Below are 26,846 nucleotides of genomic sequence, written 5' to 3'. Positions count from 1 at the left end.
ATAGTTTCTTGGTTTCATTTAATATCTGACAAATTTTCAACTATTGAAGATTGTCTCAAAAATGTATTTTTACAGTTAGTGTCATCAAATCAGGATCTAATTATGTTCAATATATTGTGTTTGACTGTGGTGCCCTTATGCTCATAATTAGAGCAGTCTTCTACCTTTTCTTTCCCCATGCCATTGACTCATCAAATAAACTAGGTTACTGTGTACAGTGTCCCAAGCTCTGGATTAGTCCATTTATTTCCTTGTGATGTCAATTAACTTTTTATTCTGTCTCTCTCTCTTTCATATAAATGTAAGTTATCTTTTATTAAAGTTAGATTGAGTTTCAGCTTGGCAAAGATTATATGAGGTTTTCTATACTTACGTTGCACTATGTCTTGGAACAATGTCTGGTTGAGGTAGACTCCAAATAATACCCACATGTTGCATTTGATTGATATTTCTTTGAGTATGAACACTCTTTCACCTCTCTTTTTTCTGTTGAAGAAATTGGGTTTGTACTAGAGTTTTCTACAGTCTGGATTTTGCAGATTGCATCCTTATGTTGCAGTTACAATGTCCTTCTGTCCTTTGTGTCCTATAAATGAGTCGTTTTAGCTAGAGGCCCTATCAAACTAAGATTTGATCCCCCATCCTCTCCCTTTGGCACAAAAACTGACTTCATAGGTAATAAATACATCAGGTGGCACATACATACCTGGTTGTATCTTTCTGTTATGTTAACAGATACTGATACTCTCTTCATCAGTTCATTAAAGGACTATAAAATAGTGATAATTTTATCATTCCTTGCTAATTCATTAGCTGGACTATTTCTATATTTCTATAGATACATATTATATATATTTCTATATATAAAGTATGAAGAGAATTTATATTCTATATATATAGAATATACTGTATATTTCTATGTTGGATTGCCTTATCTAATTAATATTTATTTACTCGGTATAGTTTTCTTATTTATCTTCTTTTTGTTTTGAAATAGTAAAAACTTGATTTTCATTCTTTTTTCTCTTCTATTTACTAGTTTTCTTATTTATTTTTTTTTCTTTTCTCCTTTTATTTTGTAGTTTTTATATTTACTTACATGTTGTATACATTGTTTGTGCCACCTCCCCCTGCCTTTCCGGGCAGAACCTGTTCCGCCCTCTTCTTCTTCAATTATGTTGAAAAGAAAACATAAGAAATAATAAGAAAGACATACTGGTTTTGCTAGTTTGAGATAAAGATAGCTATACAGAGAGATTGCTAGTGTTGCTTCCATGCACTTGTGTATTACAACCCACATTGGTTCATCTCTGCCAGACCTCTTCACTACTTTCTGTCCCCTTCTCATAGTTGTCTCTGCCAATTTAAGATTACTTTATACTTTATTTGCTCCTCAACAGGGAGCACATCAACCACATTCAAGTTTTAGGTTTCCTTTCTTTTCCCTCTTTCTCCTGTGAGTGTTCTCCCCTTAGTGTGTGTGACCCATGTCCAGTAATATTACTGCATTTATTTTGGGTCTATAATCTGCATATGAGGAAGAACATGCAATTTTTGGCCTTCTGAGTCTGGCTAACTTCGCTTAAGATGGTGGTCTCTAGTTCCATCCATTTCCTTGAGAATGACAAAATTTCATTCTTTTTTGTGGCTGAGTAAAATTCCGCTGTGTATAAATACCACATTTTCTTGATCTATTCGTTGGTTGTGGGGCATCTTGGCTATTGTAAATAGTGCTGCAATAAACATGGGTATGCAGATTAGTTTTCAAAATAATGTATTAGTTTATTAACAGCCTCCAATATTTTTCTTATGTGTCATTAAGAACTATAGATTTAAACATATTGCTGAATTTTAACCCATTGTAATTATTGTCCTTATTGATGCTTATATTGTCTCAGGTTGTTGTCTGTGGGTTTGGGAGTTTTTTGTGTGTGTACAAGGATTTGAACTCAGGGCCTCACATTTGCTAGGCAGGCACTCTGCTGTTTTGCTAGCTTGCCTGTGTTGTTTTGACATGACCCTGGTAAGTTATTGGCAAATTCTTTACTCCCTGGAGTTTCATGAAATATCAGACTGGAAATTGGTCTGGTATATTTTCCAAGGAGTCTTAACATTTTTGTGTTTCTGCTAAAAAAAAAAAAAAAAAAGGTTAGGGCTCTTTGACATTAGTGTTTGAAATTAATATTTTAAAATTATATTCTGGAATACACTACTATTGAACTAATCATTGTTTCTAGGATTTTCAGTGAAGAGAAACAGAAAAAGTTGTATATGTTTAGAGATTAAAACACATCATAAGCTCAGTTGATACTTTAATTAAAATTCAAGGCTACAGCATTTTTTTTTATCAATGTCCTCCATACCAGTCTCCTGTGATAAAAATCTTAGTACTCTCTTAGACCAATAAATTCCTCTTCTAGACTTGTTTCCTAATAATATATTTACATATGTGCAAAATGATCTATGTATGAGCTGTTCACTGCAGCAGTGTTTATACTAGCAAAAGATTGAAAACCATTTAAATGTCCATTATTGGTTACTGATTAAATAAATATATGATAGATCTCATTTAGAATAAAAGCTCCATGTGGGAAAGGATTCTTGTTTTGTTCACTGATATGTCAAAGGCTAAGAAAATTCTTCATTCAACTTCAGTAAGTTAAAAAAAAAAAAATCTTACCTGTCAAATATCTCAGAGGTGATGGAATTAGAATGTCACATAATTACTCATTGGCTTTACTTCACATATTCACAACTAGCTGCACATAACAGTACTTATTTTCCCATCCAGTCATGGTGGCTCAAACCTGTAATCCTAGCTACTCAGGAGGCAGAGATCTGGAAGATGGTGGTTTAAGGGCAGCCCAGACCCTGTCTCAATGAAAGCTGGACACAGTGGTGTGCTCCTGTCATCCCATCTACAAAGGGAGCATAAGTAGGAAGATCAAGATTCAGTCTAGCTGAGGCATGAATTCGAGATACTTCTCCAAGAATCCAAGAATACCTATAGCAAAAAAAGGGCTGGGAATGTGGCTCAAGTGGTAGCCTGCCTGGCAAGTAGGAGGTCCTGAGTTTAACACCAGTATTGCCAAAATGAAAAATAAAATTACCCCAAATAGTTAAAATTTTCTGCCACAGTTTATTTTTGTTGTTTATTTGTTTTTTAGATTTTTTTTTTTTTTTTTTTGCAATACTGGAATTTGAACTCAAGGATTTGTGCTTGCTAGTCAGGCTCTTTACTGCCCTCTTCCAGTTTTGTTTTGGTTTTTTCCCTTAAATAAGATCTTCCTTACTAAGTATATGCTAATTACTGTGTTTTACAAATCATTTTAAATAGTCCTTTTCTTATGGTTATACTACCAATTACATACAAATTTAGGCTTGTTTCACTTTATCCACTTAACTTTGCATCTGTTTCTTCAGGTAGGAAGAGTGGTGTTTCTCCTAAAAAATCAAAGTACATGACTCCAATGCAGCAGAAACTAAATGAAGTGTATGAAGCTGTAAAGAACTATACTGATAAGAGGGGTCGCCGTCTCAGCGCCATATTTCTGAGGCTTCCCTCTAGATCTGAACTACCTGACTACTATCTGACCATTAAAAAGCCCATGGACATGGAAAAAATTCGAAGTCACATGATGGCGAACAAGTACCAAGATATAGACTCTATGGTTGAGGACTTTGTCATGATGTTTAACAATGCCTGTACATACAATGAGCCTGAGTCTCTGATCTACAAAGATGCCCTTGTCCTACACAAAGTCCTGCTTGAAACTCGGAGAGACCTGGAAGGAGATGAGGATTCTCATGTCCCAAATGTGACCTTACTGATTCAAGAACTTATCCACAATCTTTTTGTGTCAGTCATGAGTCATCAAGATGATGAGGGAAGATGCTATAGTGATTCCTTAGCAGAAATTCCTGCTGTGGATCCCAGCTTTCCTAACAAACTTCCCCTTACTTTTGACATTATTAGGAAGAATGTTGAAAATAATCGCTACCGGAGGCTTGATTTATTTCAAGAGCATATGTTTGAAGTTTTGGAGAGAGCAAGAAGGATGAATCGGTATGTTTTCAAAGCCTTTTCATTTTGAGGATATGTTTTTTTTTTTTCATTTTTCTTTTATTATTCATATGTGCATACAAGGCTTGGTTCATTTCTCCCCCCTGCCCCCACCCCCTCCCTTACCACCCACTCTGCCCCCTCCCTCCCCCCCCCAATACCCAGCAGAAACTATTTTGCCCTTATTTCTAATTTTGTTGTAGAGAGAGTATAAGCAATAATAGGAAGGAACAAGGGTTTTTGCTGGTTGAGATAAGGATAGCTATATAGGGCATTGACTCACATATTTGCAGCTTACTATCCTGAATTCTAGGTAGCCAAAACTTCAACTTCTTTTTGTTTTTGCAATGCTGGGGGCTAAAACTTACAAACAGCAGGTACATTCTGTGAAGAAGAGAAGATACAGTGTTGAGTCTAGATTAGGGCCAATGAGAAGAAGATAAAATTAAAGATCTTGTGAAAAGCATAAACTTTAAATACAGTATTTCACAGAACATGTTTCTTAAAGGATAAGTGCTTATAATTTGAAATAGGAATTATAGTAGTAATAGGATTTTTCTCTTAAGGTTTTATCTTTATGTAAGAATGCTTTAGGGCTGGAGGTGTGACTCAAGTGGTAGCAGTCATGAGGTCCTGAGTTCAACTTCCAGTACCATGCCCCCATACATACAAGGGGCACCAGTGGTTCATGCCTGTAATCCTATCCTAGCTACTTGGGAGGCCTAGATAGGAGGATTATGGTTTGAAGCTAGACTGGGCAACTAGTTCAGAAGACCCTATCTCAAAAATACCCATCAAGGGCTGGTGAAGTGGCTCAAGTGGTAGAGCACCTGGTAGCAAGGGTGAAGACCAGAGTTCAAACCCCAGTACCTCGAAAAATAATAATAATACTTTAAATAACTAAGTTATTATTCTGAGGTTAGACTCATATAACTCATGTAAATTTGATCTCCAAGTACTGTTAAAGGGCTTCCTTAAAAAAAAATCACATTTCTGAATTTAAGAGCCTACTGTAGACTTTAAGTGTTCTAAAAGAAGCATTCAAGTTTAAATTTACATTGAACTTAAATTTCCTGCTAATTTTGGTTTGTGCCACATAACAATACATACTCAGCTGAATTCAGCTTTTATTGTACTCTTAGAAGACTAAAAAGTTAAAGGTACAAACTCTACCTTCCAGGATCTTACAGTCTATGGGGCCAAAAGTTAAACTTTTAGGCAACAAAATTCCAGGTGAAGAACCTGTGAAGCCAGCATTTACTCTAGATCTTAAAAGAAAATAAATAGTATAGTAACAGTTGCGCCTCTTGGAGAACATCTGCTTTTTGTAAAGCACCATGCTAAATACTCATATACATACTCTCTAACCCCTATGATGCCTTTCTGCAAAAGTTATAATCCTCCCAGTTTGCAGTTGAAGAATTAGAGGCATAGGCAAAAAAGTTACCCAAAGCCGCACAGCTAGTAAGTGGTATGGTTTGGTTTGTTCCCCAATACAGAATGTGTGGAAGACAGCCATGGAAGATAAACCTTGAACTCTAGGATCTTAAGAGCTTGATGTCTCATGAATGGGACAGGAAAAGTAATTCCAGATGTGCTACAGCATATCAAAACCTAATATTTAGAAAACATGGTGATGTAAGGAACTCTGTGGGCCAGAGTTCTCCTAAAAAGGCATGAGGCATCATGGGAGAATAGGAGGATGGTAGGATTGACATGACTAAAAGAAAGGATACTTCAAATATGAAGAGTGTTCTGAACAAAAGCAAAAGATTAAGAAATGATTATGACACCTTCCAGAGACGGGTACAGTTGAGGCCAATTAAAGAGGCCCTTGGATGACATGTTTAGGAAGTGATCCTTATTCTTTGACAGTGGAGATAGAAATAAAAGGAAAGATAGTATGACATCTTACAATTAGAATCTATAGGAGTTTTATCATTCAGCAAATTTTTATTGGGTAACTGCCAGTTGTTGATGAGTATGGGATATACCAGTGCTTTCATGGAGCCTAGACTTCTATTCTTCTCAGTTTATTAAGTAGTCCTTAAGTCTAAAGCCACTGTGCTCTCTCCCTCTGTCCCCAACCCTGTTACATCTTGGGATCAATTCTATGAGTCTTCCAAAGAGCATTTGTCTGTTTTTTTATTATTATTATTACAAATTTTTCATTAGGATATACTCATTATATGGGGGAATTTGTAGTGACAATTCCAATTAAAATTATATTGTGCATTATTTACATTGCCCCCATCATCTCTCAGCATTTGTCTCTTAAATTATTGGGAACTTTGTTAATGTTGTATAGACAACGTGCTTAAGAATTAAGTAGATTTGTAGCTCTAGGGAATGAACTCTCTTTATTCTTTCATTGTTGACATAGTGTTTGCTTTTGAGTAATCAAAGATTCCACTGTGCATTAATATGATACGAGATACACACAGATTCCCAAGCCCAAGGCTTTGGTGAAAAACATTAGAGAAGCCATTCTTACTTTATGAATGAAGATAGTATTGTGACTGTTTGTAGTACTTAATAAGAATTAAGAACAGGTACTTAATAAGAACTAATGGGAGTGAATTAGTTCCATGAATGATAAACCATCATTTTATCTACTATATTGCCAGTAATGAGGATAGGCATCCCAGAATTCATTAATGAATTCATTTAATGAAGTTTGCATGTAATAGGTTTCCAGACTGATCTCTTAAAGATTGTTCATGCTTCCTTACCACTTACACCTCCCCACTACTACCACCCAATGTCTAGGACCTTCACATTTGAAACTGAAGGAATTTGAGTGGTGAGATATAACAAAATCATTCACTCAGGTGACAGTGGTTTGTCCATAAGCCTACAGTAACCACACAGTGTTAACACATGCCAGTCAACTACTGAGTTTTCTAATTTGCTGGCAGTATTCCTGGATTCCTGATTCTTTATCGCTTAGGAAGAACCCATTGCAAGATAAGGACAAGGGAAGCATCAAGACCTTGTTATAATCTTCATTAGTTCCTTTTGCCGTGTATAAAGAGCTTACCTGTCAACTGAGGGAAATGAGTTTTTCCATCTTGAGTTTTTGTTCTTGTGTATTCAGTGAACACCTGGCCACTTAGATTTGCAAATCCTTCACAATACTTAGTTTGACTAAACAAAATAAAAAAGGATATATCAGGTGTTCAGTGACTTGTACAAACTTTCATTACTAAACCAGGTGACATCATGGAATTAGGATCTGCCCTTTCAGTTTAACATGGATTTACCAGTTGTGTATTTTCACTTAAAATTTTACACTTAAGATTATAAGCTAATGTAAAAAGAATTTAATGTCAAGAAAACAGACTTCATATATCTGTCCTCAGAAAAATAGATACTGAAATGGTGTCTTCCCATGTTTTTTTTTTTTAATTGCTTTCCCTCCAGTATTAGCATTTCTGCAACATCAGAACATGTTTAAAACCTCTCTAGAAATACCTATTCAGATTATTAGTAGTGTTACTTGCTTATCAGTTCCTTCTGCTGATGGGGAAAGGCATTTGGAGGACTCTCTGAAGTCTGGTATTCTAGTGGCATGTATCAGCAGATGACTGACTGCCTTTGCTTTGCTTGCCACATTCCTCTGACCAGAATGGCTCTGTAACTGTTAAGACTTTTGTCTGTGGTTACTTTCGTGAATTATTTTTTAGACTTTGATACTGTTAGTTAATAGAATTTAAGCATTCTTCAGAGCATAGTGGGTTAGAGATAGAAATTAAATTTAGTCTAAATTCTAAAGTTTTATGTTGTCTTGTCCCTTTATTTTATAAATAAGAAAAAGAGGCTTAGAAAAGTTCTGAAGATGTTACACAGTTTTTGTTCCATCTTTGACTGCGTTGCCTCTCCTGATTCCCCAGAATTATTATTTCTCAGAAACTAAAATTTATACTAACTCAGCCCTATAGTTGTACAGGGTACCCTCTTAGCTTTACAGTTTAGGTTCAAATATTCAGTGAGTTCTACCAATATAGGCAGCAATAATGTAAGTCCAAAAGGAAGGAAGTAGACATAATCTAAATCTTTTGTTACACTTTCTCTAATATGTGGGTCTGCAATTAAGAGAATGTAGAGTTAATCCAAAGATTAGATCAAAGTAAGCGTTGGACTCTGTCTGGAGCTTTGGTAGAGTCCGTAATTCTAACAGCTACCTTCTGCTATGGTTAATGGATGATGTACCTTCCATTTCCAAGGAAAAATGCTGAGGCCTTCCTTTATTGTGGAGTTAGCCTTAAGGAAACTGGTGGGCATGAGGCTCCACATGTAAAGTGATACCTCGGATATCACTGTTTTAACAAACCTTGAGGGGATACCTTTCTTAGAACTACAAAAAATATCATTGTAGCAATTAATAAATAAGCATTTACTAAAATTTAACATACAATTGAGGTGTTAAAAAAAGAGCTTATGTGTCAATGGATACTCTTGATGCCGTTATAGGACAGATTCTGAAATATATGAGGATGCAGTAGAACTTCAGCAGTTTTTTATTAAGATTCGTGATGAACTCTGCAAAAATGGAGAGATTCTTCTTTCTCCAGCACTCAGCTACACCACAAAGCATTTGCATAATGATGTGGAGAAAGAAAAAAAGGAAAAATTGCCAAAAGAAATAGAGGAAGATAAACTAAAACGAGAAGAAGAAAAAAGAGGTTGGTTTCTTTTCATTTTTTTAAATATGAAGAGATATTATACTCTGTTCTAGCTGTTTTCATAGTCAGCTTTGGAGGTGAGTTTGTGTGAATTAAGACTCAGGTTGTTGATTACTTCACATTGAGCATAATGAGATGGAAATGTTTTTACCATTAGCATTTTTTTTAATATGGAACACTTCACGAATTTGCATATCATCCTTGCGCAGGGGCCATGCTAATCTTCTCTGTATCATTCCAGTTTGAGTATATGTGCTGCCAAAGTGAGCACTACCATTAGCATTTTTTTTGTCAGACTAGATATGATTGAACGTTACCTATGACACAGCTAGTGTCAGTTCACATATACGGGAGCCTAAAGTCTCTTCATACTATTAGTAGATGAAAGTCTGAAGGGTCTAGCTGAGGCTAGAATGCATTCTCAGCAGTGATTATTTCACATTGCTGCCACATCATTCAGTAGCATGGCTTTCCTCTTAGGCATACTGTGCCAGACAAGTAGATGATATTTTGGTTGAACCACATACCTAGGAGAAAAGTTTCATTTTAATTATATCAACCTAAAAATGTTAGTTTGAGCCATTCATCAGAATTTGCAAGTATTTGGTAATGGGAACTTTTCATTACAAATTTGATCGTTTCTGTTAACTTTTATATTTGAATTCACATAGGTACCTAGATATATGTCTTTTCAAAAATTATATTAGCCTTTAGCAGGAGACTTCCTTAGGTTTTTTTTTTTCCCACTTAAGGAAGAAAATAAAATTAATTGAATTGAAGCAAATTCTAATAAGTGATAGTATATCCAAAAAAGGAGAGAAAAGAAACTAGTTGGTAAGAATAGTTATTTTGCCAGGATAGCAGATCAGCAGCTTTGCTGCCAAGAGTTTATACTCATTTCAGATGGAGTAGAATCTTGTGTCTTTGCTATAAGTAGTTGATACAGAAACAAATGGAGTAAAACTACATCTTTGCTGGCTCAAGGTGAGGGTCTGTGTTAAGGAACCCTTTTTTATTACACATTTTATAAAGAACTAGAACAGAGGAGTTTGTAGGCTCCAAAAACAAAGAAATGGTAAATGCTTAAGGAATGGAAATGCTTATTACCTTAATTCAATTATTACACTCTGCACACATGAATCAAATTTTCACATTGTACTCCATAACTATGTGCAATTATTATGTATCAATTAAAAATCAACTTTAAAACCTCAGAGTTTTTTTAATTGAGTTTTCTCCCCAAATCCTGAGTCTCTAATTCAATTTTTGTTGAAATTAAATTAAACAAAAGAATAAATAGGGAAGAATTAACATTATGTTCATGAACACAGTCTAGAGCTCTAGCTCAGCTCCTGGTTATAGACCTTTTAGTAGATTTTTAAAATTTTATTACTAATTATGTCACTTGCAGGAAAATGGATGGAACTGGGAATCATCGTGTTAAGCAAAATAAGCCAGACTAAGAAAAACATCACATGGTCTCTCTCACATATGTTCTCTCTCACATAGTTCTATCCTGGAAAGTAGAGAGCTGTCAAAGGGCTGAGATAAACTCTCACATATTCCTGACTGACTAGAAAACTATACATGTAGGTGGGAGATGGAAGAACCTAGTGAAAAGTAAAATCCAAGGGATATTTGAAAATTGGCTGCAGCTTTGAATGCATCCCCTAACACATACACAGAGTCAACAGAGGGTAAATCTTTATGGGTTTGAGGTGTTCAAGTACAACCTTCACCTAAACCATTGGCTGTGAAGACATATGAGCAACCCTTAGTGTCAAATCTCTTGATTTACCTATATAGTAATCCAAAGTAGGGAAGCGAGGGAGAGAAAAAATATTTGAAGAGATATTGGGTGAAAACACAAACATAGTGAAAAACATTAACCTGTAGCTCCAAAAACCCCAAGTAAGACGACTACAAAAAAGAACCTGTTCAGTTACATCAAAAACTGCTGGAAGAAAAATCTTGAAAGCAACAAAACAATTTGTCACAGTGATATGATTAATAGCTGACTTCGTGTATAAAATAATGGAGGCATAAAAGCAGTGGAGTGGTATTTTTTAAATTGTATATCCAGTGAAACTGTTCTTTAAAAATGAAGGCTAAGGCAGGAAGATTGTGAGTTCAAGACCAGTTGGGCTACAGAGCGAGACTCTGTCTCCAGAAGAAGTTCAAATAAATGCAGACCCAGATAAACAAAAACTGAGAGAATTCACTAATGGAAGACCTACTAAAGAAAGAGCATCAGGCCCAATGAAAATTATTACATCAGCTGGTGACTTGAATCCACAGTAGGAATGAAGAACATTGGTAGTGTTAAATATGTGGATAAATGAAAAGTCTATGTATAATGTTTTTTACTTCTCAATTTCTTTTTAAAAAGTGGATTGTCTAAAGCAATAATTATAACACTATTATGTTATTTTTATAACAGTTGTATAAGTAATATGTGTGACAGCATACAGGGAGGGAGGCTTGGAAATATGTTGGAGCAAAGTTGTAACATTTAATGAAATTAAGTCAGTATCAGAATTAAGGAGAAGATGGTATTTAAAGCACATACTGTTAGGCATAGAACAACCACTCAAAAAACAAATAGCCAAGAAAGTAAGCACAGGAATTAAAATGATACACAAAAAAAATATGCTCACTTCATGGTTTATATAAGAAGACAGAAAAAAAGATAATAAGACATGGATAACAAATAGCAAAACAGTAGATGTGAATTTAGTAGTACTAATAATTACGTTAAATGTAAACAGATTTTGATTTTCCAGTCAAAGCATAGAAATTGCCAGGTGTGGTGGCTTATGCCTATAATAATAGCTACTTGAGAAGTAGAAATCCAAAATATCATGGCTTAAGAACAGCCTGGGCAAAAAGTTAGTGATACCTCATCTCAACCAATAAGCCAGGCATAGTGGTGAACATTGTGATCCCAACTGTGCAAGAGGCATAGGAAGGAAGATCAAGGTCCAAGGCTAATCTGGGCAGAAACACAAGACCTTTTTCAAAATTAACTGAAGCAAAAAAGGGCTGTGAGTGTGGCTGAAGGTGTAGAGCATTTGCCTCACAAGTCCAGGACCCTGAGTTCAAACCCCAGTAACCACCAACAATACCCCACAGAGATCATCAGACTGAATTTGAAAAGTAAGATTCAACTATGTACTTTCTGTCTAAGATTCACTTGAGACTCAAACAGGTAAGTTGAAAGAAAAAGAGAAGAAAAGATACATCATGCAGACTGTAACCATAGCAAGTTGAAGTAGCTGGATTAATATCAAAGATTTTAAGAAAGGAAATAATATTGAAGACAAAGGGAGACATTTCAATAAGGATAAGGATAAAAAGGTCAACATATTAGGAACATGTAATAGAGCCCCATAATACATGAAAGAAAAAGAATAGTTGAACAATTGTATTCTCAATACTCTTTCCCTTGTAATTGATAGAACAAGACCAAAAATCAGTAAAGGCATAGAAGATTTGAACAGCACTGTGAACCAACATGACCTGACATGTCAAACACTACACACCAAGTAACTAGAATTATTTTTTTTTTTTGAGCACCTATGGAACATCACTTAGGATAGGCCATATGCTAGATCATAAAACAAGTTTCAAAAATAAAAGAATTAAAATCCTACCAAGTTTGCTCTCCATATGCAATGGAATTAAATTAGGGATTAGAAGAAAGAAAGTGGGAAAACTTCCTTAGAAATTAAGCGGTACACTTGTAAATAGTCCATGATCTAAGAAGAGAGTAGAAGGGCAATTGGAAAAATCTTGAAATGAATGGAATTTTTAAAACATAGTAAGATTTATGGAATAAGCTAAAGTCCTTTGTAGAGGAGAATTTATAGTTTTAAGGTATCAGAAAGGAAAAGAAGACCTAAAGTCAATAAAAGAACAAGTCAACTCCAAAAGAAAGGAATAGTAATGGTTAGAACAGAAATCCTTAAAAGAGAAAACAGAAAATGTCAGTGCTATTATATTTAGGACCACTCACATTTCTACCTGCAGAGTTCTGTATACTTGAAATTGTTTTTTAACTTTACCTGACATATTTCTTGGCAATGCAAAATTAACAATAGCTTCTTAAGTTACTCCAAGGAATTTCTCAAAAGTGTGGCATCTAGGTCAGCAATATCAGCATATATCAGTATCACCTGAGAACTTGTTAGAACTGCATTTCTCTGGTTCCACTTCATACTTACCCATTCAGAAACTAGGGGTGGGCCCAGCAAACTAAGTTTTAACAAGTCCTCCAGGAGATTCTAATGTATACTTAAATCTAGGAACCACTGCTCTGAGGCCTTAGATTTAATGAATAGAGGAACAGGAACTATGGCACCTGCCTTCTTGGTTGTTTAGCACTGATATGTAAAACCATTATTTGCTGAGGTTGTGCAACATTTTAAAGAGTATGACCTTTCCCCTTAATTGATCCTTAACTATCAGAAAATATTGTGGGTGACTTAATCTATGGGGAAAGTCTGTCATAGAAAAGCAGGGCCACATATAGAGGGAAGAAATTACAGTCTACCTCAGATCATGTGTTTAATTACTGTGAACATTAGAAAATGGCAAGGCACCTGAAAATTGGATAGTGGCTGTATGTATCAGTCAACCCTCTGTCTTTAAGCCATAAAAGGAGGACAGTAAACAACCAGGTGGAAAATGAGGGAACAGAGATCTTGCATACCCTATTTTTTATTAAGAATCAGAGCTCTTTATGCAAGGGTAAATAAGCAAAAAAAAAAAAAACTATTGAATGATTGAATGAGGCAGATTGTATACAAATATCTACTGATATTCTATCTAAAATGATGGGAAAGGATTTATGGCAAAGGGTATTTTGTTTGCTTTTTGTATTATCTTTTTATTTTGGGGGTTTTTTGTTTGCTTGTGTGTGTGGTCCTGGATATTGAATCTAGGACCTTGTATATGTTAGGCAAGTGCTATACCGCTGTGCTATACCCCCAACAAAAGTTTTTGTTGTTGTTCGTTTTTGTTTGTTTTTTTATCAGTGGGGTTTAAACTCAGGGCTTCACACATGCTAGACAGGTACTCTACCACCAAGTCATACCTTCAGCCCCAGAAAAGCATTAAAAAGCAACAAAAAGAGACAAATACACAAGCATACAAGCATTCTCCTCCAAAAAACAAATAATAAGCTGTCAGAGTGGCTTAAGTGGTAGAATGCCTACCTAATAAGCATGAGGACTGAGTTCAAACCCCAGTACAACAACAAAAAAAAAAAAAAAAAGAAGTCAATGGAAGAGATGGTGACAGTTAAAATTTGGAAGCTGGAAAATGGATGGATAAGTTGCTAACACTGGCTTCAGTGGCATAGAGATTAGAATACCAGGTATTTCTAAAAGTGGGGGGACATGTGAGGCTAAAAATGGGAGGATTAGTTGAAAGCCAAAAGGAGTTGAGTCTCCAGATTACCTCCTCAAACCTTCCTGAGACTATTCCTGCTATAGGCTTTCCTGCTGGAAGGATTTCTACTAAATAGGCCCCTTTGCCCTCCTAACTATTTACTTCCTGTGGCAGCCAGGCATATAGTTCTGAGGCAGGAGATTTTCTGTTGATGAATGGACCACCCAATGAGGAAAAAACAAAGATGATAGTATCTGGAGTTCTCTAGTGAAACTATCAGTTAGCCATCTCTTTGTATGCACAGAGAGCTTTTAATTAACTTTTTTTGAACCTCAAATAGGAACAGGTATTTCTCTAAAAAGGACCAAATATTTAAGGAAAATCTGTGAAATGCAAGATTAAAAATAAATGTATATCTTCAGAGACATGACAAGTTACTGCATCCATAAAATAAGAACAGGAGGCTATTAAAAAAGATGAGAACCAGGTGTTGTAGTGTACACCAGAAATCCCAGTCCTTTGGAGGTGGAGGCAGGAGGATCAAGATTTGGAGTTCTAGGCCAGCCTGGGCTACATACACCTATCTCATAAATAACAACCAAAAAGAACATTCACAGTGCTCACTTCAGGCATCATGTATACTAAAATTGGAACTATACAGAAAAAATTAGCATGGTCCTTTTACAAGGATAACAGATTTTTTTAAGCATTCCATATTTTTTTTAAATTTGCAGAACAAAAAGTTTCTTGGAAATTAAAAATGTGACAAATCCACTGAATAAGAGAAAATATTTACAAATTATATCTGATGAGGTTCTAGTATCCAGAACAAAATAAGCAACTCCTACAGCTCAGCAAAAACAGGACAGTCCAGTTCAAAAATGGACACAGTATTTAAATAGACATTTCTCCAAAGAAATTATACAACTGGCCAATAAACACACAAGATGAAGCTAAATATCATGAATCATTAGGAAAATACAAATAAAAACCATGATGAGATACCACTTGCACAGCTTTTAGGATGGCTGTTAGCAAAAAAAAAAAAAAAAAAGGGGGGAAAGAAAAGAACAACTGAAGGAACAAATTTGGTACTTCTTAAAAAGCTAAGCATAGAATTACCATGTGGCCCACCAGTTCTGCTCCTAAGTATATACATAAAGGAACTAAAAGTAGGAAACTTGAAATATTTATATATCCATGTTCATAGCAGCGTTACTTTTAAAAGCCAAAGGGCAAAAACAGCCCAACTGTCCAGCACCCTGTGGGATGTTACATATCCATAAAAAGAAATGAAATGCATATGCTACATGGATGAAGCTTTAAACATACTATGTGAAATAAGTCAAACAGAGAAGGACAGATTGTATGATTGCACCTGATTAGGTATAAATTCATAGAAAAATAATGTAGAATAGAAGTTGCCTGGAGCGAGGAGTTGGGATAAGGAGTTATTGTACAATGATTACCAAGTTTTCTTATTTGGAATAACGAAAAAGTTTGGGAAATCCATAGTGGTTATAGTTGCACAACAATGAATGCTACTGAATTATATGCCTAAAAGTGGTCAACATTTGCTTTGCAAGTATGAGGCCCTGAGTTCAAACTTCAGTCCTACAAAAAAAAAAAATGTGGTCAAAATGGAAAATTTTAGCTCAGTACATAGCACACACTTATTATTCCAGTTCTCAGGAGGTTGAAGTAGGAGGAACAAGAGTTCAAGACCTGCTGGGCACCTGTAGCTCATGTCTTTAATCCTAGCTACTTGGGAGACTGAGATAGGGAGAGTCATGGTTTGAGGCCAGCCCAGACAAATAGTTCATGAGAGCACCTGCTTTGCAAGTGCAAAGCCCCGAGTTCAAACCCCAATCCCACCAAAAAAAAAAAAAAGAGAGAGTTTAAGGACAGCATGGGCCACATAGTAAAATCCTGATTCCAAAAAAATTTTTTAGAAAGACAAATTTTATATTATGTTATACATCTTACCACAATTTTCTAAAAACTAATAATATAATATATCAAAAGCCACTAAATTGTATACTTTAAATAGATGAATTATAGCTGGGCATGGTAATATATGCCTGTAATCCCAGCATTTGAGAAGCTGAGGTAGGAGAATTGTAAGTTTGAGGCCAGCCTGGCAACATATTGAGACCTTGTCTCAAAAGAAAACCAAAACAAACCAGATATAGTGCTCTCCCCAGTAATTCCTGCTACTCAGGAGGTAGAGATGGAAGGACTGCAGTTCGAGGCCAGCCTGGGCAGAAAGTAAGTGATACCCCTATCTCAACCAATAAAAAGGTGGGCATAGTGGCACGCATCTGTCATCTCATCTACTTAAGTAAAGCAAAAATGGCTCCAGGCATGGCTCAAGTGGTAGAGTGGTTGCCTAGCAAATATAAGACCCTGAGTTCAAACCCCAATACCACCAAAAAAACCAAAAATCAACAAGAATGAATGAGTGAATGAATAAGTGAGTGAATAATTGTGTGTTGTATGAATTACATCTTGATAAAACTCTTTTAAAATATGACAGGAAACAGAAAAATTAGAATACAGAATTAAAGAACACTTTGAAGAAATAGGATGACAAAGATAACTAAAACAGCAGCCCATTTTTCTACTAACAGTCTATTCAAGGCAATAGGCTTTTTCTGTCATGCTTCTCAACTTTTTCCAGTCTGCTTACTGCCAGGTTCCAGAGTCACTTGCATGCTTTTTAGGTATTTTATTACAGCTGCATCCCTCTAATAAGTAGCAAAATCTTATCTAATTATCCTCAACCCAGAAGTCCCAAATCTCATCATCTAAACCATCTAAATTCATTGTATAGGTACCAGGGTATGATCCGTCCTGGTACGCAATTCCTCTCTATCTGTGGACTTCTAAAACTAATCAAATGTCCTCTGCTCTAAAGACATTGAGACATGTGAAGGATAACAGTTACATATATTTCTATTCAAAAAAGAAGAGATTAAAGAGAATGTTACCGATTCTGAGCAATTTTGAAATCCACCTGAACAGACCCCCTCTGGGCTTCTAGATCTGAAAGCAGTCCTCTGTGGCTCAATGCTCTCTGCCCTCAGAATCATCTGTTTTCACAGAAGGTATTTGCAGCTGAGTAGTTTTCTCAGCTGTTTCCTGTTTCTAGAATGTGGAGAGTTAGACAGCCTTCTTTCATTTTGTACTCTTTCTGCCCCTTTTAGTGCAGCCAACTATGTCTACTGGTATAAAATTCTCAAGAACCATCTGGACCTGCTTTGTATATCTCAGGGATTTGCTCAGTTAATCAACTACTAGATAACGGTGTTCACTAAAATTGGCAAAAGCTGGTATTAAAGAGGGAGCAGAGAAATAGACTCCCTTCACCCAAACAGTGAGGAACTTAAATTGCTATGACTTTTCAGAGATTTACAGTATGCACTTTAAAACATTTAAAATGCTTTTTCCCAGCTCTTTACCATAAATCATCCTAAGGAAATTATCAAAGATGTGGGCAAAGCATTATTCTAACAACAACAAATGATAGCTTGTATTAGAACCATTAAAAGATTTTATTTAAGGGCTGGGGGCATGGCTTCAATTGGTAAAAAACTTACCTAGCAAAGCACAAGGCCTTGAGTTCAAACCCCAGTACTGGCCAAAAAAAAAAAGCTTTATTTAACAAAAAATAAGTTGTCAAAAAGCATTTCATCTCAAAGGAAATCTCCATGGTATACTAAGTGACTTAAGTGTATGTGTTTATTGCTTATAGTCATTGTACGATACACATATTCCATATTTTTCATTTCTGAACTCCATTAATTGTAGCATATACATGTAATAACTATTAGAAAAAATAATTTCAAACATCAGGATGGAGAGGAAGTACATCATAAATTTTTCTGTAGAATTACAGGATTTATAAATGACTAATTTTCTATTTCCTTTCTGAACTATTGAGGTGATTATTTTGTCTACAGAATCTTTACATGCTTACATAAATTAATTGCATTTGGTTATAACTGAAGAAGGCAATTTTGAAGTTGGATGTGGTAGCACACACCTGTAAGTCCCAACTACTTGGAAGGGTGAGACAGGGAGATGTCTTGAGCCTGTGAGTTTGAGACCAGACTGGACAACATAGCTAGACACCCATCCCCAAAATAGGGCAATATTGGGTAGAGACTATTGAAAATGTGAAAATCATACTATTTTTCATTATGTGCCCCTTTAAATGTCATAAAAGAATTAAATGTAACATAGTGGCTTACTTCTTTAATTCCAGCACTGGGAAGGAGCCTAGGCTACATAGTGAGACCCTATCTCAAAAAAAGAATTAAATGTATTAGAATATGTCTGATTCCAACATCTTTTTGTGAGTACCTCTTTCCCTTTTTAACACAAGAAGCTGAAAAGAGTGAAGATTCCTCGGGTGCTACAGGCCTCTCAGTCTTACATCGCACATACAGCCAGGACTGCAGCTTTAAGAACAGTATGTACCATGTTGGAGATTATGTCTATGTGGAACCTGCTGAGGCCAACCTACAACCGCATATAGTCTGTATTGAGAGACTATGGGAAGATTCAGCTGGTAAGAACTGATTGGTGAGATGTGGCTATTTTCTCTGCCTTGTTCTTCAGGGAACAAAATCTTAACTCACATTTAATGTCTTCCAACAATAGCTGTTCTCTTTGTGTCAGTAAATATAATTGTTTAGTGAATCAATAAATATAATTAAGCACCCACAATATGAAAAATATAGGATCTAGCACTATTGGGCAGAGTCAGAAGAGATGCAACTTTTTAAAGTCTAGTTGATACTCATTGATTTACCTGATATTAATAAAAACACACATTGTGTCTGGGGGCCAAGACTTAAGTGGTAGAGTGCTTGCCTGGCATATGCAAGGACCTGGATTCAATCCCCAGTATCCAAAACAAAACAAAATAAAAACCTTCACTAAAAACACTTCTTTGAAGCCACGGCTTCATGCCTGTCATCCCAGTTACATGGAAGGATGGTTTCAGGCCATCCTAGGTAAAAAATTCTTGAGAATCGTATCATAACAAGAAAAGGCTGGGAGTGGTGGTACATGCCTGTTATCCCAGCTGTGGCAGAAAGTATAAAATAGAAGGATCATAGTCCAGGACAGCCTAGGCAAAAAAAGCAAGACTTTATCTCAAATAGCCAGAGCAGGGCTGGCAGAGTGGCCCTAAGTTCAAACCCCAGTACTGCTAAATAAAATAACCAGAGCAAAAAGGGCTGGAGGCATGGCTCAAGTGGTAGAGCAACTGCCTAGCAAGCCCAAAGCCCTACAGTTCAAACCCCAGTACTGCAGCACGCACGTGCGCGCGCACACACACACACACACACTCTCTCTCTCTCTCTCTCTCTCTCTCTCTCTCTCTCTCTCTCTCTCTCTCTCTCTCTCTCTATCTATCTCTCTGAGCACTTTGAAGGCTGAGGATATGGCTTGGTGATAGAGTGCTTTCCTACCATGCACAAGGCCCTGGGTTTGCTCTCCAGCACACAAAAAGAAAAAAAGGTTAAAGCCAAACTGTGTAGGATGGCAGAGATTCAGAAGAACAAAAGGCTTATGTTTTTCTCTGGCAAAAAACACTGTAGTAAAGATCACAAAGCAATTATTGTAGAAACGTGCGTGCCTTGGCTTAGAATTTGTTGTTTAAAAGACTTCCTTAAAAATTACCTTTAAACTGGGTGTGGTGGAGCACGCCTGAAATCAGCACTCAGGAGGCTGAGACAAGAATCATGAATTTGAAGCCAGCCTAGGCTATATAGTAAGACCCTGTCTCAAAAAGAAAGGATGGGGAAGAAGGGATGTAGGGAGGGAGGGAAGAAAAGAAAAATAGCCTTTAAGTTGAGACATGGGCAATGAATAGAAATTAATAAAACTGCCAATCTACTAAAATACTTGTGGATTCCTTCACCTGAGTGCTAAATATGTCCTTTATTATATCTACATTGCTACTGAAGTACAGAGTTCTGGGTGTGTATTGACCAGAGCAAGTCGCATCACCTTTTTATGTTACATGTCTTTTAATTTGAGGGGGAGAGTGACAGTTTTTATGCCTTCTTCTACTTCGTTATTTTAAAGTATTATTTCTTCTTAGGTAATTAAAAAATTATTGCTTAAAAAATTCCATGGCATAATGGCTTGATGGAATATTCCTAGTATTGCAGAGAATGCATGGTTTCTGTTAATGATTATGTTCTCTTTCTGTGTGTGTTTTTGAGGTGAAAAGTGGTTGTATGGCTGTTGGTTTTATCGGCCAAATGAAACATTCCACCTGGCAACACGAAAATTTCTAGAAAAAGAAGTTTTTAAGAGTGACTATTACAATAAAGTTCCTGTTAGTAAAATTCTAGGCAAATGTGTGGTCATGTTTGTCAAGGTAAGAAGCTTATTAATTCCAAAAGTGTTGATCATTCCCTGGGAATAAATTTTAAAAACACAAAAACCATTATTTACAAAATTAGAAACTCTGTTTTAAACTCTGTTTAAGTTATATCTGTATAACTATTTGTGAAAAAATTAGCTTGAATATGTGGGGGAGGTTTTTTGGTGGTATTGGGGTTTGAACTCAAGACTTCATATTTGCTAGGCAGGTGCTCTACCACTTGAGCCATGCCTCCAGCCTGAATATGTTTTGTTTTGTTTTAAATATGTTTTTGAAAAAGCATTTGCTGCTATACTGTTTACATATATACAATTAACTTAATATTTTAATATTGCCAGACTTTTCTACTTATTTGTTTTATTCATTTATTTTTATTTTTTTATCTTTTGGAAGTACTGGAGATTGAACTCAAGGTCTTGTGCTTGCCAAACAAAAGCTCTACCACTTGAGCCATGCTCCCCCAGTCTGCCAGATATTTCTCTTTTTTTTTTTTTTTTTTTTGCAGTACTAGTTTGAACTTAGGGCCTTGCACACTAGACAGATGTCTACCATTTGAGCCACACCTTTGCCCTTTTTTGCTTTAGTTATAGGATCTTGCTTTTATTCCCTGGCAGGCCTGGACCCCATCCTCCTATTTAAGCTTCCTGTGTAGCTGAGATGACAGGTGCATACCACCATGCTCAGCTTTTTATTGGTAGAGATGGGGGCCTCTTAAACTTCTTGCCCAGGCTGGCTTCAAACCTCAATTTCTGCCTCTTGAGTGGCTGGGATTACAGTTGTGAGCCACTACTCCCAGTGCAAGACTCATTTTTTAAAGATGATGCTTTCTAAGAGATAATCATTATAAATTATCAGTTTGCCGTTAAGGTAACGAGTTATACATTTTGTGTATCTCTCTGATAGAAGTACATGAGTCCTGTCCAGAACTTTAAGGCACATTGTAACTATATGGAATATTAGTATTTTATTTTCAAAGGGCAATCCATAAGCTAAATGGAGTTGTCTATGTTTATAACCTGAAGGGTTTATATTTAATAAATCGGTTCTCTAGCTAAGGAAGTATTCCTAGCTCTCTAGCTGTTTACTCCTTTTGCCAAAAAGTCTTTAAAGTTTAAACTTTAGTTGATTAATTTGTATTTGCTTTTTATCTTGGGGGTTGATTTTCAGAAAACTTACTTGACTGTTCTTATACCCCACCAGGAATACTTTAAATTATGCCCAGAAAACTTTCGAGATGAGGATGTTTTTGTCTGTGAATCACGGTATTCTGCCAAAACCAAATCTTTTAAGAAAATTAAACTGTGGACCATGCCCATCAGCTCAGTTAGGTTTGTCCCTCGTGATGTGCCCCTGCCTGTGGTCCGAGTGGCGTCTGTATTTGCAAATGCAGATAAAGGGGATGATGAGAAGAATACAGACAACTCAGAGGACAATCGAGCTGAAGACAGTTTCAACTTGGAAAAGGTATGTAGATAACACTCACATAGAAAGGAGTTTTATACCTCGAAGTATCTATTCCAAAACATTAATAAAGTATTTAAGTCAGAAAAAAAGATAGACAATATAAAACCTTAATTGTGAACGAAGGGAAAGAAAAAAATGAGCAGGGTGTGTTGGCACATACCTGTAATCCCAGTACTTGGGAGGTAAGAAAGGATTGTGAGTTGGAGGCTAGCCTGGGCTACATAGCGAGACCTTGTCTCAAAATGAACCAAAAAAAAAAAAAAATAGAATTTATTTTTTTTTCATTTTTCTTTTATTATTCATAGGTGCATACAAGGCTTGGTTCATTTCTCCCCCCTGCCCTCACCCCCTCCCTTACCACCCACTCAGCCCCCTTCCTCTCCCCCCCCCTCAATACCCAGCAGAAACTATTTTGCCCTTATTTCTAATTTTATTGTAGAGAGAGTATAAGCAATAATAGGAAGGAACAAGGGTTTTTGCTGGTTGAGATAAGGATAGCTATACAGGGCATTGACTCACATTGATTTCCTGTGCGTGGGTGTTACCTTCTAGGTTAATTCTTTTTGATCTAACCTTTTCTCTAGTACCTGTTCCCCTTTTCCTATTGGCCTCAGTTGCTTTAAGGTATCTGCTTTAGTTTCTCTGCGTTAAGGGCAACAAATGCTAGCTAGTTTTTTAGGTGTCTTACCTATCCTCACCCCTCCCTTGTGTGCTCTCGCTTTTATCATGTGCTCAAAGTCCAATCCCCTTGTTGTGTTTGCCCTTGATCTAATGTCCACGTATGAGGGAGAACATACGATTTTTGGTTAAAAAAATAGAATTTAAAAGAAAACTCAGGGGCTTGGGATTGGTAGAGTACTTGCCTAGCATGTTCAAGTCCTGGGTTCAATCCCTAGCACCACAATAAAATAAAAGTGAAAACTAAGACCAAGAGCTAAATTCTTTTAAATGTCCAGTAAAATAAATGGCCAGCTATAAAAGTAAATCCAAGAGTTAATTCTTTTACAAGTCCAGTGAGTTAAATTGTCAGCTACCCTCCCTTTTTTTTTGAGACACGATCTTGCTATGTAATCTAGGCTAGTAGCCTGTTAGTCACAATGTAACCTAGGAATATGGACTTGAACCTAAATCCTCCTGCCTCTACCTCCTAAGTGCTATGATTATAGTTTATGCAACCATGCCTGGCCCTCTCTATCTTAATAAAGAAAACAAATAGGTGTGGTACACTCAGACACACAAAATGTGTAATAAGTTTAAAGACTATATTTCTTATAAATTTGAAAACCTGAATAATATGAATAATTTTCTGGATATACAAACTACCAAAATGAAATCAAGAAGATAAAGAGATACAGCACGTAAGCGGACAACACAAAAAGTTGAGAGTGTCAAAGAGCTAACCCAAAACCTCATTGAGCTTCCATATATGAATTCTTTTAACTCTTTGAGGGACTACTACAATTACAATGTTAATTAAACTCTTTCAGAGCATAAGAACAAAGAAAACTTCCCAATTCATTTTAGAAATCCTGACATCTGGATTCCACAGCCTGGCAAAATAAAAAGCAAAAAACTACAACTCAGTCTAATTTGTGAAAATTAACTTGGGGGAAAATATTTTTGTAAGTAAAATCAAATTAATTCTTTTGGAACAATGTGGCCAAGCAAGGAGGAGTTCATTCTAGGAATGCAGTGATTGTTCAAAATTAGGAAAGTTTTTACATTTCATTGTATTAATAGTTCTATGTACTATTAATACAATGTTCATGGATTATATCATTTAAGCCTTCTAACAACCCCATCTGGTGGGCATACTGTCATTATCTTTGTTTTATATAATAAGAAACTAAGCCACTAGTGGCCAAGTAACTCGTCCAATATCACAGCAGGTAGTAGGTGGCAAACTCAGTAATTTATTTAAAAAGAGTATGTTTATATCAAAGAGGCTATACTGTTCCAGTCCATATTTGAATAAATCAAAATAGGAAAAAGTTTAAATCTGTCAGTTAATGTTAAGAAATTAGGAGGCTTTTATTCAGCCATGGAAGAGAATGAAATTATGTCATTTACAGGAAAATAGACGTTACTGGAGATCCTCTTAAAAATGAAATAAGGCAGACGCAGAAACATATCACATGTATTCTCATGCAGAAGCTACTTTTTTTTTAAAAAAAAAAAAGACAAAGTAGAAGAGGGGCTATTGGGAAAAGGAAGAAGACCAGGGGGAGGGGAGATAAAAGAGGATAATGAGGAGTGAACGTGATCAAAAGATAAATATATGTATGAAGATGTCATAATGAAATCCATTCTGTACAAACGACATGCTAATGATGCAAATATATAGATATGTATGGACTATTTTTTTTTTTAAAGGGAAGAGGTATGGTGGGGAACAAGGGAAGGCACCAAGCTCTCTTAACTCTCTTCCTCCTCCCTAACTTGCCGATAATAGTAGAAGTGCACTTCCTAGGGATGGATAAGAAGAGACCAGAAAGAGAGAATCAGTGAGCCCTTTGCAGGCAGAGGGTCAGTGGGAAACGTCCTGACAAAGAGGGAAGCATATGGCCTGGACTCTCCTCCTCCTCCTTGTCTGGGTTGGTGTGGGTCCTTGGCAGCTTCCACATCCCCTGCATGTGCTCTTCTACCTTCCCAGGGATGTGGAGCTGGCATGGAGAGGAGCAGGTTGCAGTTAAGCCTCTCAGAGAGGACTTAAGCCTGTCACTTTGGCATGTATCCTAGAGTTTATCTGCTCTCCTTCTCTTTCCCATCTGATCCGGAAATGAGTTTTTGAGGTGCTTCTGTGCTGTAAGGACTCCCTGGTCTAGAGGGTTCCCTGTTTTGGGGTTCCACTAGAAATTTAATTAGTGATTAAAACTAGAAAGATGGAGTAGGCAAGATGAGGGCCAACTTGTTTAATTTCTGGATCCAAGAGGGGTTAAAAGAAAGCATGTTTTTCAGAATGTAAGTAAGTATATGAATTTTGCCACTGTAGGAGATTAATTAGACTGAATTTGTGTGTGTATCAATTTTTGAGGGTTTCACTATGTAGCACAGACTCAGCAATATCCTGCTTCAGCCTCTGGAACGCTTGGATTACAGGCATGTACCCAGCTGAGTAGACTGAATTTATAAAGAGGTTAAAAAGAAAGAAAGAAAGTCAGAGGAAGAGGGAGGGAAAAAAAAGAAAACTTAGTAAATACAAAATAAAGGGGAAGCTTAGAATTTGTCCCTTATACTCTATAATAGTGTGTGAATTTGTCTGCTTCTGAATGCTGATAAGTCCCTCCAGTATGTTTTTCTGGAATTCTATGAGAATAAGAAGGAGGGAGAGAGAGTATGAAAGCATATTAGGGTAATATTACTTTATTTAAATTGTTTATTTAAAGTAAATACAGTATTTGATAAGTCTGGTTTCAACACCTGAGTTTTTGGCTTCCTTTCATCAAAACTTCAAACAGAAGTTAATGTAAAGGAAATTCTGCTTTCCTTCCTTTCCTTTTCTGTCTACTTCATGATTGTAAGCTGTCTTTGTTCAACTCATTTTCTTTACCACAGGAAAAAGAAGATGTTCCTGTGGAAATGTCCAATGGTGAGCCTGGTTGCCACTACTTTGAGCAGCTTCATTACAATGACATGTGGCTGAAGGTTGGCGACTGTGTCTTCATCAAGTCCCATGGCCTGGTGCGCCCTCGTGTAGGCAGGTAAATGTCATTGAAGTAGGGAAGATGAGGTTGACTCTGAAATTTGGAGCCAGTAGACCTCCATCATGCTTATGATGAAGGCAAAAGTCTTTCCTCTGGCAATTTCTCCAGCTTCCTCTCATACCACATTTGCCCTGCTTTCATCTCTAATCACATTTTCTTTAAATTCCTCCTATGGGGGTCCCGTTTTTTTTATTTTTCTCCCATCATTTGCTACTCTCAGCTCAGAAATCTCCCTGCCCACTTTGTGTGGTAAAGTCCTTAGCTTAAATTAGAAATGGCACTTTTTTTTTTTTTTTTCCCCTTCTCTTTGGCGGGACTGGGGTTTGAACTCGGCTTCACACATGCAAAACAGGCAATCTACCACTTGAACCATTTTGGTATGGTTGTGTTGAAGATGAGGTCTCTCAAACTATTTGCCTGGGCAAATAGATACTCCTGATCCCTCCTCCCAAGTAGCTAAGATTATAGGCATGAGCCACTGGCACCAGCTGGAATGGCATTTCTTTTACTTTTTTTTTTTTTTTTTTGGCAGTAATGGGGATCGAAGCCAGGGCCTTGTACATGCCAGGCAAACACGTAATCACTGAACTACATCCCCAGCCCCTGGAATGGCATTTCTTAAAGAAGCCTTTTTTCCAGACTGTGTTAAATCTTCCTGTTATACACTCCTACAGCACCACATATTTCCTTCCCTTCAGAGTATATATCACATATTGGTATTCTATTATTGTCAAGTTTCCATACTTTGAATTTCCATACTTTGAATGCCCTGTGAAAAGGAACTCTTTTTTGCTCGACTTTGTATCCTCTGCTCAAATCATAGTACATGAAACATAGTAGAAGCTAAGATATTTGATGAACAGGTGAGTTGATGAAAGGATGGAAGTAAGATTGAATGGCAAAAATAGCAATAAAGGGATCAGGTACAGGGTTATGCAATAGAGGAGAATGATTAAGAGCAGAAATTGGGAGCTATGGGTGGAACTCAAGTGGCAGAGCACCTGCCTACACTTGAACTCAGCACAAGATTCTGAATTCAACCCCCCAGTACCACAAAAAAAAGAAAGAAAGAGAAATCAGCAGTTGGGGACTGGTAGTGTAACTCAGTGGTAGAGCACTTGCCTAACATGGGAAAG

At 36.5% G+C, this 26,846-nt stretch overlaps 1 protein-coding gene and 2 non-coding genes across 34 annotated transcripts in view; 2 read left to right on the top strand and 1 right to left on the bottom strand.

Annotated features, from left to right (window-relative positions):
• Positions 1-26,846, top strand: part of Pbrm1 (polybromo 1) — a 118,329-nt gene that overhangs the window by 60,058 nt on the left and 31,425 nt on the right. For 25 of the 32 annotated variants that reach the window (XM_074043893.1, XM_020175227.2, XM_020175229.2 and 22 more), the window contains 6 exons: positions 3,424-4,066; positions 8,537-8,748; positions 18,527-18,712; positions 20,379-20,536; positions 21,743-22,006; positions 25,562-25,707. In XM_074043893.1, coding sequence (XP_073899994.1) covers positions 3,424-4,066; positions 8,537-8,748; positions 18,527-18,712; positions 20,379-20,536; positions 21,743-22,006; positions 25,562-25,707 — 1,609 coding nt within the window. The remainder of the gene's footprint in view (positions 1-3,423; positions 4,067-8,536; positions 8,749-18,526; positions 18,713-20,378; positions 20,537-21,742; positions 22,007-25,561; positions 25,708-26,846) is intronic. The other 7 variants (XM_074043909.1, XM_020175240.2, XM_074043903.1 and 4 more) reach the window with 1 other exon arrangement.
• LOC141413095 (U6 spliceosomal RNA) lies at positions 8,913-9,019 on the bottom strand. The gene has a single exon (XR_012437919.1). It is a non-coding gene; the product is annotated as a U6 spliceosomal RNA (small nuclear RNA).
• Positions 14,756-14,863, top strand: LOC141413147 (U6 spliceosomal RNA). Its single transcript, XR_012437967.1, has one exon. It is a non-coding gene; the product is annotated as a U6 spliceosomal RNA (small nuclear RNA).

Source organism: Castor canadensis, chromosome 10 (assembly GCF_047511655.1).
Source record: "Castor canadensis chromosome 10, mCasCan1.hap1v2, whole genome shotgun sequence".
Lineage (NCBI taxonomy): Eukaryota > Metazoa > Chordata > Mammalia > Rodentia > Castoridae > Castor > Castor canadensis.
Note: the sequence above shows the minus strand (reverse complement) of the source record. Positions and strands in the feature narration are given on the sequence as shown.